The sequence below is a fragment of the Hakea prostrata genome, chromosome 9, assembly GCF_041222555.1.
Source record: "Hakea prostrata isolate BN-2017 chromosome 9, UWA_Hpros_2, whole genome shotgun sequence".
In the NCBI taxonomy this organism is placed as follows: Eukaryota; Viridiplantae; Streptophyta; class Magnoliopsida; order Proteales; family Proteaceae; genus Hakea; species Hakea prostrata.
This window is the reverse complement of record NC_142608.1, coordinates 12,519,575-12,530,242: the sequence shown is the minus strand read 5'-3', so window position 1 is coordinate 12,530,242 and position 10,668 is coordinate 12,519,575. Positions and strand designations below refer to the sequence as shown.

The following is a 10,668-nucleotide window of genomic DNA, read 5'->3' as shown; positions in this document are numbered from 1 at the left end:
TAGATCAAACATAGGCATTGATCGTGACGTTAACCAATCAAAAATAAAATCCTATACTAATCTAGCACGCAGAAAGTACGGGATCGAACTATGGGGAACTAAAAGGCTAAGTCACTAAGATTGAATTCAACAAAATTAAATTTAAACTAGATCTACTAATTAATGCAAAAACATTAACTATGAATATGTGAAGATCTTTGGGATTTCGAATCCCTACTACTTTTCCCTAACCGATATAACTCTACACTTCAAAGTAAATTAGGGATGATCTTCCAAGATATGCCATATCTTCGCAAGACTATCGTCCTTCGCGGAAGCTTGGCACGTTTAGTTTGCTGCTGAGCTATAGAACATCTTTGGCCAAACTCAAACACAATCAACTAGAAGATATAAAACAATCAAATTAATGAAACAAGCATGGTTCATCTACATCTCAAATTAAAGGAACTAATTACTCATTATCTCAAAGTTCATAAGAAAAATAAAGATGAAACATAGGGAGAGAGAGAGAGAGAGTTGTGCTCTTCTTCTTCAGCAATGAGAGATGAGAGCCGTATTCACCGTTTTCTCATCTTCTCTATGATTGGCTTCTCTTTTATGTCTCCCGCACACAATGAATCCCCTCTCTTTACCCGTCAATTTGACTTTTATTTGTTCGGATTTTGGAAAAACTCAAAACTAAAAAGTTGTAGATATTTTCAATATCGTTCCATAGCATCTTGAATCACCGCAATCCAAGCTCATACGAGAGATATATGACCAAAGTACTGAAGGTATGTCTGTTTACCTGATTTTCAGATTTATTACCAATTTTGTTCCTTAGACCTCCATCTGTCTTCAATTTGGCTAAGATCTCACTTTCACGATTTATTGGGCAGCAAGCTTGAATGTCATGATTTCAAATCCACCAATATCTAAAATATTTGCCAATTTTACTACATATTATCTCTAATAACCAAAATCACCTTATTCCTGAAAAATACACAAAAATACTCAATTAGCTCTCTTTAATTAAATAAGTATGGGGAATTAAATAAAATAAATAATAATAAATACATGCTTATCAGGCATTCAACATTTAGACTCGGGAGATTTGGTGCAACTTTAAGGAAGTGCTTGATCTCCTACTCCAACCATGTCACATTACGTGGCATGTGGACTTAGTGCTATGGTTTTGCTAGATAAATTGACAAACTCAAATAGGGCCTCTTTTCACAAACTTAAATGCCCCACACTATTAGTCTTAGACAGTTTTACTAACAATGCAAGTAGGGCAGCAGCTGATTGCAATAGCAGCAGTACTATATGGAACCATACATGTAAGATTTTAACTACTTTAGTAATAATTTTTTGAATGACCTAAAAAAGAAAGGAAAATTTTCAACTCCACCCACAAAATTTCTCCATATAATTAATATCAGCCACTTAGTTACCCAATTTATCACTCAAACCCCCTACTAAAGAATAATGTATCAATGACATCTCAAAGCTCAACTCATCCATTTTGATCCAGAGGAATACCTTCTACCCTCATGGATATTGTTCGTAATGATGCAGAAGGAAAGATTTATTATCAAATGTAATTTTTGTTCATTATTTTTATAATATTATCAACTACTTATTCCAAAAAAAAATGTCCCTCTCTTCTTCATTTGTTGCATTTTTCATGTAATTTCTATTTTTTTCACAAATATTTTATTTTTATTTTTCCTTTTATTTTTCTCTACTCGTTCATCTTCTTCTCCTAAAATATGAAAAATAATATTAAAAATAGATAAATAAAAAATAACCGTTAATAGTGTTGGGAAGTTGTATACTTATTGCCCTATAGAGAACAAATAGACCAGACATTGCTCTTAGGGTTTAAGGCTTAAGCTTTAAATGGACTTCTTCGCCTATCCATCTTTGGGGCTTCGGCCCATTGGCTCAACTGCATCAGGTTAATAGGGTATCATTCTAGGTTTCATTGTCTTACTTCTCTTAAAAGAAATTAATTATTTTTTATTTATGAACCTATCTGATTTTTGTGGTTGAAAAAGGTAAAAAAAATATTCGAGGTCTAACACCACCGAAACCAAACCAGAACTTGATCCATCCTGCGGTCAGACCCAAATGGTTACATGCATGATCTTAAACCCTGATAAACCCTACGCCCTCCATTTTCCCCAGAGAGGTTTATTCTTTCTTTCTTTCGGGTTTACGTTTCATTCGTTGCTTCAAAGTGCTCGTGAGGAGCTCGAAGAACGCAAAGGGAAGTGCTTCGAGGGACTCTGTAATCACTAATGCTGTCTAAACGCTTCTCCATCTTGTTCCGATTGAGCTCAAAGCGTACCAGTAATGAAGTCGCTCTCAGATCGTATTCTACGTTTGCCTCTTTCATGTCAGCGGGTAAGTCTACTGCAAGTGTAGTTACTCAGCTTGACAAATTGGTCGAAGAGGGCAACAAGGTTAAAGTACCGGAGCTCAAACGCATCATTCGTACTCTTCGTGATCGCGGGAGAGACTCAAACGCTCTCGAGGTTCGTCTGGTTACGGTTACTATTCTATATTGGCCTTCTTGGCATTACATTCTCATGTGATTATTCGAAAATTAAATTGAATTTCTGTTTCACAAACTGTTTACTGAGAAATCCAGCTGCCCGTTCAAGCATTTTGGATTCGTATATCTTTAATATCTGGATTTTGTGGAGGGATGGGTAGGTCAGGGAATTTAGAAAGATTTGATTTTGGTAGGGATTTTCTTTTTATTCACCCCCCCAACCCCTGAAGGAGAGCTTTCAAAGTGTACGGTGGTCATGAGGTCATTCTATTTACGGGGACATTAACTCAATAGGCATATATGTAGTAATGGAAGTTTTCCAGAGATCTACCCTAGCCTTGGATTAGAATATTCCCTGTGGCTGAATCCTATAAACTCACTGAGCATTTGGTTGGCTAGAGGTGGAAGAGATGGATAGAAATGAAAAGAAAATAACCGTTAAAAGATATTATATATATACACACACACTTGATTTAACAAAAAATTGTGGAATCTATGACAATATACACTTCCACAAGGGATCATGACAAATTGGCAAGAAAATGTAGAATTTCCTTCCAAAATGGCAAGACTTCTTTTGGGCTAACCCCAAGTGCAAAATTCAAGAACTGTTCAAAAAATCTCTAGGAAACCAAACAGCATGAAAATTTCAATCCATGGGAAATTAGCAAATTAACATTCCTAATAAAGGCTATAAATACACAGCCTAATGCTTGTAACAAAACAGTTCTGATCTTTGGTTTTTTGTTCCTCATCCCAGTGAGGCTACATCAGGCTTTACCCAAACTTATGTGATCGTTTATCAGTATGTTTGCCACCGTTGCCAAGATAAACACCACTGATCTGTAGAAAGGTACAAGGCATGGCCAGTGGCTACAGGCTTTACCCAAACTTAGGTGATTGATTGTCTAAGAACGTTTGCCACAGTTACCAGGAGAACACTATCAAGGCAATCATTTAATGTGCTGCTGACCAACTAAATGCCGCCTTAAAAGAGAAAGCAAGTTATAATACTACATTTTAGATTACACTACTTCATGTTTATAGAAGTATGGTGTGAGCATTAATGTATTCAATCTGGCAAGCTTTTTCTCTCCATTGGGATTCCCAAGATTCCTTGTCTATCCATACCCACGTTCTTGATGAATAAAAGATGTTGTGATTAATATTTTAATTATAATAATAGTCCACTATACTCCACTGTAGGTTTTTGGTGTTCATTACATATGTGCAACAGAATAGAATAGCCCATGTACTGCAAGTTCTTAGGGGTTTCCCAGAACCCCAAAGATATCTCACAATTGAATATGTGCTGCTATTGTGGATGCTTGCTGCTTTCGTCTTCCATTTACAGTAGAAGATAATAGTTTGCTGTTGCTGCAACAATATGTAGGTAGTTTTGTTCATATTTGACCTGAAAATATGTATTTACGTGTTCTTATGTTCTGTTTTCATTCCACTGTATGTGTTTAAGTTTATAATAATTAAATCTGGAAAGAAACTTCTAACTTTAGCGGTAGAGAATGGTTCTGACTCATTTTAGGTCTTAGTGTCTTAAAACGGGTAATTTGCACTTTGTTCTTCTACTTGAAAAATGTTGTTGCACATTTCTTCCTGAAGTTATTTTTACCATTCCTTGAAGTTGATTTGCTGATAAAGCAACTTAAGTTCATTCACTGACATAGAAAATGCATTCTAAAAGGTAAAATGTCCTACATTTTTAGGGTAATTTGCTGCAGCTTCCTCACATTTAAGGGAACTGCAAGTGTGGTCCTTTTTTGCCCCTACTGTACTATGAAGTCCCAAGAATATCAATGATGTCAGAAGCACTTAACATGGGCAAATATTTTAGCAAAATTCACATAAAGAGAAGGGGGGAGAGAGAGAGAGAGAGAGAGAGAGAGTTACCCTCATCTTCAAAACCCAGTGTTTTCCCTACATCAAAATTCTGCCGGCGGGGGGGGGGGTCTCAGGAAGGATAGGGATCTCTAAGAAGCAATGCGATAGGGATCTCTAAGAAGCAATGCCTTTTCCTTCTGGTAACCAAAGAACACTGGGTTTTACTGAGCAGAAGCCTCTTTCCTATTCCTACTTTGATGCTCTCTTGGAGCAATAATCCTCCCCCAACCAATCTCCTGTTCATTTCTTGGAAGAAGATGATAACAAGCAAGAGAAAGAGGAGCTTGCTTTCTTTTCCCATGTTGCTGTGGTGGCTGTTATGTTTGTTTTGATGATGGTGAAATTTCTCTTGAGACCCTTCGTTGTCAATGATCTAGGAACAGAAGTATCGGAGAGAGACGCCATTGATGAATATCAACAGGAGCCACCGTGCTTCCTTTTTTTTTTAAAGATCGATTCTTATGCTAAAGGACAACAAATTAGGTGAACAATTCCAGGTGAAAACCAATGGGTTTTAAGAAACAACTCTCTTTATATTTCCAATTTATTTTAATGCATTTTCGTAAAAATTCTTTTTGCCTATATTAGGTGTCTTTGATGCTATCTAGATCCTCAGGACATGAGGCACAGCAAGGGAAATATGGGACTGGGGATGCAATTTCCTCAAATTTGTGGGCTCTGTAGCATGACTTACTCCTTTTGTCCTGTGTCGTCATTTCTGCTTGATGTGAAATAACATTTTTTGCTCACCACGTCTGTCTTGATCTCTGGCCATACAATGCTTGTGAATGCAGGTTTCTGAATGGATGTCTAAGAATGGGTTTTCCAGGTTTTCACCAAGTGACCATGCAGTGCAATTAGATCTGATTGGCAAAGTTCATGGACCTGATGCTGCTGAAAGTTATTTCAATAAACTGAGTGATGATCACAAAAATGAGAAGACATATGGTGCTCTCCTGAATTGTTATGTAAGGAGATGCCTTAAAGATAAATGCTTATCCCATATTCAGAAGATGAAGGAGTTGGGTTATGCATCATCTGTTCTCACTTTCAATGACCTCATGTGTCTGTATGCAAATCTTGGACAGCATGAGAAGATCCCTGATATACTGGCTGAGATGAAGGAGAATGGGGTTTCCCCTGACAACTTCAGCTACAGAACTTGCATGATCTCATATGGAATGAGATCTAAATTGAATGACATGGAGAAGCTTCTAGAAGAAATCGAGAGCCAAAAGGACATTGAAATAGACTGGCAGACATATTCTGTAGTTGCCAAGTACTACTTAAGAGCAGGTCTTACTGACAAAGCAATAGCTGCCTTGAAGAAACTGGAAGAGAAGGTAGGTAAGAAACAACATGAAGGCTACAGTTACCTGATCTCACTTTATTCAAGTGCTGGTTATAAAACTGAAGTTCTGAAATTTTGGGAGCTCAAAAAGACTGCCTGTAAGAAGAATCTTCTTAACAAAGATTATATGGTCATGCTAGGTGCACTGGGAAAGCTTGGGGAGATGGAAGAAGCCAGATCTTTGCTGAAGGATTGGGAATCATGTGGTAATGGTTATGATTTCCGAGTGCCAAACACTCTCCTAATTGCATACTGTGAGAAAGGGTTGTTTGAAGAGGCTGAGGCATTACTTGAAGATATAATTAAGAATGGGAAATCTCTAAAACCAAACTGTTGGGCAATATTAGCAGCAGGATACATCAATAAGGAGGAGATGTTGAAGGCCACAGAGTGCATGAAGAAGGCTTTGTCAGCATATGTTGGAAATGAAGGATGGAGACCAAAGCCTAAGCAGGTCACTAGTATATTGGATTGGCTAGGTGATGCAGGCAAGGTAGAAGATGTCGAAATTTTTGTTGAATTGTTAAAGGCAATAGTCCCCAGTGACAGAGAGATGTACCATGCCTTGCTCAAGGCATATCTCAGAGAAGGAAAACAAGTAGATGGCCTTCTGAAGAGCATGGAGACTGATGGTGTAAATGTGGATGAGGAAACAAAGAATATCCTGAGCTCAAGACAAAGCTAAATGATCTTCTCCAGTCTTCTTCTATTTCTGGTAGAAACTTTATGCGATTTTATATTGGATTGGCTAGGTGATGCAGGCGAGGCAGAAGATGTCGAAACTTTCGTTGAATTGTTAAAATCTATGGTCCCCAGTGACAGAGATTACTATGCCTTGAACAAGGCATATCTGAGATTAGGAAAAGAAGTGGATAGCCATCTGAACCATCTCAATAGCATGGAGACTGTTGGGATTAATGAGGATGAGGAAACAAAGAACATCCCGAGCTCAACACGAAGCTAAATGATCTTCTCATGTCTTCTATTTCTGGTAGAAACTCTGTACGATTCAAATGTTACTTATTTGCATTTTAAAGGATTGAAGATCTGATGGGTGAATACAGTTAACCTTTAAAAGGCATCATCAATTTCTTGCAATTCCTAGTAGTTTGAGAATTGATTCCCAGTTTCAAACAAATATTGTCTAAAAGATGTTAATCTGGATTTGCCTTCCGAGTGATTTATTCAGAAGCCTGTGGGCTGATTTCATTTGTTTCAGGTGATGTATGCGCCGTCACTTTGGTTCTGACTGGTTGAAACAGAAATTTTAGGGAAAAACTTCGTAAATTTTTTTGATTTTTTGTAAGATGTCTGTGTAATCTACTTATATTGCATCTCTATATCATATTAATAAAAAAAATTATGCATGTTACATTTTTATTTTTATGATATAAAATTTTTACCCACCAAAATAGATTAAATCATAAAATGAAAAATGATGTTTTTATCAGGAAAATAAAACTCAAATATGATATAATTTGAAGTGGCTTAATTATGTATCTTATGGTGTTACGAGTTTTTGTTGGGTTTTGGTCCTCATAAATCAAACTAACGTAGAGCCTGGATAGTGTTTAAGCTCAGAATTCTAACCCTTTACAGTGCATAATTACGACTAAGGCAAGAGTTGCAACAACTAGGTAACTCTGTTCAAGGTGCTTGGTTGGTTTTAGGGGACTTTAATGAAATCCTAACTCATAAAGATAAAAGAGGTGGCAGAAGGAAACCTTAATCTCGTCTAGATGCTCTGAACTCTACAACTACCAGTTGTGGTTTGATAGCTTTGCCTAGTTATGGCAGTCGTTTTTCTTGGTCCAATAAACAGAAAGGGGATGCTAACATTCAAGAGAATATTGATTTGGTATTCTATAATTCTGAATTGTGACATCTCTTTCCTGATCTTCATGCTTTCAAACATATTAGACTTGGCTCAGATCATACTCCTCTAGAAATAGAGCTTCTCAAAGGAGTTAAGAAACCACAAAAGTTTTATTATGAAGTTAAATGGGAAGAGTATCCAGAGCTCAGGGATAACATTTTAAAGGGTTGGACCACGCCAAAACAGGGTTCAGATGCTTATAGACTTCAACATAAGATCTATAATTGTGCGAAGACCTTATGGTCATGGAGCAAGGAAAATAATAAAGTGGCTTCACGAGAAATTCTTAAAATTCAACAACAATTGACTGATATGCAAGCTTCAAATTTTGCAGGAGATATAATTGTACAATAGGCTGAGTTGTCGAAGAAATTGACTTCTTTGATAAGAGAAGAAGAGAGATTTTGGCAGCAACAGGCGAGGATACAATGGTTAAAGGCTGGAGATCACAATACTGCTTTTTTCCATCAGGTTACCTCGCAAAGACAACAACGAAATCATATTTCAAGGCTGAAATTGAGTATGGGGCATTGGCTGTCGGCAGAGTCCGAGATAATGTCAGAGATTTGAACTTATTTTGGTAATCTCTTCACCACTTCTCATCCCCAATCCCCTTTATATTTCTTATCAAGCTTTGCACATTGTGTGTCCCATGATGATAATGTTAGATTATGTAGAGACTTTTCTAAGGAAGAGATAAAATATGCTTTGTTTCAAATGAAAGGGAAAAAGTCTCCAGGAATGGATGGTTTTCCAGCTCGATTCTATCAGAAAAACTGGAATATTATAGGGGAGGACTTCGTTAAGGGCATTCAACATTTTTTTGATAGGGGCTTTTTATTAAAAAGTTGGAACACCATCATTTCTCTTATTCCCAAGAGGAAACACCCTCAAGAGGTTGGCCATCTTAGGCCAATTAGTCTTTGTACTGTCCCTTATCGAGTTAATGTTTATCTAACATTTGAAAGTCATTTTGCCCAACATTATTAGTGAAACCCAGAGTGCCTTTGTTGCTGGTCGATCCATTTCTGACAATGTGTACTTGGCACATGAATGTTTTCACTTCATGAAGAACTCTACCTCAAAGCGTGGTTATTTTGCTTTGAAATTAGATATGTGTAAAGCATATAACAAGTTAGAATGGAGTTTTATTGATGAATGTTTGAACTTTTTGGGGTTTCAGGCTAAGTGGGTGAGGTGGATAATGCAATGCATCACAACCGTTACTTTTCAAATTAAAGTAAATGGTCAATTATCAGAGCCGGTGGTTCCAACTAGGGGCATTCGACAGGGCTGCCCTCTTAGTCCATATATTTTCATTCTCTGTCATGAGGCTTTGTCTAGGAAATTAAGTGCAAATATTGGTATCCCTAGGTTGCCAAGATTGAGAATATCTTGACATAGTCCTGATATTAACCATCTTTTTTCACTGATGATTGCATGATTTTTTGTCCTGCAAGTGAATACAATGCTCATCATATAAATTTTATTCTTCAAGAATACATGCATGTTTCTGGACAACATATTAATTTGATGAAATCTTCTGTGGTGTTTAGTAAAGGTACAATTTTGAATGTTCGGAGAGCTATCACTTCTATTCTTCGATTCGCTGAGGTGAGTTCCCATGGTACATATCTAGGTTTACCATCTACTTTTGGTAAATCTAAAACTCAAGTGTTTGCTTCTTTTCGAGAAAGAATGGCTAAAAAGTTGGCATGTTGGAAAGGTAAGCTATTATCAAGTGCTGGTAAGGAAATTCTAATTAAAGCAGTTGTTCAAGCTCTTCCAACCTATGCAATGTCTAATTTTTTTATTCCCAAAACATGTAACAGATGGGTTATCACAACAAATTTGACTTTTTTGGTGGGGAAGGGGCTCTTAGAAGGGTATTTCCTGGGTATCATTGGAGAAGCTATGTAACTTAAAAAAGCATGGTGGTTTAGGGTTTCGTGATCTCTATTTTTTCAATAGAGCTTTATTAGCCAAACAAGCCTGGAGATTACTTCAGGATCCTAGTTCATTGTGGGCCAAGGTTATTAAATCTAAATATTTTTCTAATGATGATTTTCTTGATGCTAGGTGTTCGAAGGGCTACTCTTGGGGTTGGCAGAGTTTATATATTGGGAAAGAAGTTCTTAAAAGGGTTTGATTCGAAGTATTGGTAATGGTTACCAAACAAAGGTATTTTCTGACCTTTGGATTCCTGATTTACCTTTGAACCGTATTTGGAGAGTTCCACCCTCTAGCAGTCCTGTATGGGTTGGTGAATTAATACATTGGCCCTCAAGATCTTGGGATACCTCTAAATTGCGGCTTTGGTTTTCGGCACCTGAGATTAGTGCAATTCTTAGGATTCCTATTTTATCTGAGGTTGTGTAGGATAGATGGATGTGGAAACATACTCACACAGGTACTTTCACTATTAGATCTGCTTATCTTATGGAGTTAAATGCCTCTTTGGGCTTATCTGCTAAAGGCACCACTTATGTCTCTTTATCTTTTTGGTTTACACTTAGGAAAATTCATACGTGCTTCCTAAGATTAGAATGTTTCTCTGGAAAGTAGGTCATAATGCTTTACCTACAAATTTTCATTTGTTCCAAAGAGGCGATTGTTATACTCCTTTGTGTCTTTATTGAAAATGTGCTCATGAATCAATTGTTCATATTTTATTGCATTGTCCTTTTGCAAAACTGTGTTGGAAGGTCTCTTCCCTTCGGTTGGATACAGATCTTTTCCATGGACATTTGACATTGTGGACTGGTGGAATTTTATTGAATCGCTCTTTCAGCATACTGGTAATTTAGATTGGGTACATACTATATGGAGTGTAGTAGCTTGGTTAATTTGGAAGGCTAGGAATGTTTATCTATTTGAAGAGCGTGAACCCAACATAAATACTTTTATTTGGTATTTAAACGGTTTGTTGTAGGATATTAGTGGTCACTTTATTGAGGATGCTTCTACATCAGCCACAACTGAAGTGTTGGATCCTCATATGTT

At 37.0% G+C, this 10,668-nt stretch overlaps 1 protein-coding gene across 1 annotated transcript; it reads left to right on the top strand.

Moving 5' to 3' along the window:
* The first annotated feature begins 2,184 nt into the window (after positions 1–2,184).
* LOC149004688 (pentatricopeptide repeat-containing protein At4g21705, mitochondrial-like) lies at positions 2,185–7,017 on the top strand. The gene is made up of 2 exons (XM_089135588.1): positions 2,185–2,519; positions 5,233–7,017. Exons 1-2 carry the CDS (start codon positions 2,283–2,285, stop codon positions 6,472–6,474), a joined length of 1,479 nt encoding a protein of 492 aa, XP_088991714.1. The 5' UTR covers positions 2,185–2,282; the 3' UTR covers positions 6,475–7,017.
* Positions 7,018–10,668: the final 3,651 nt, after the last annotated feature.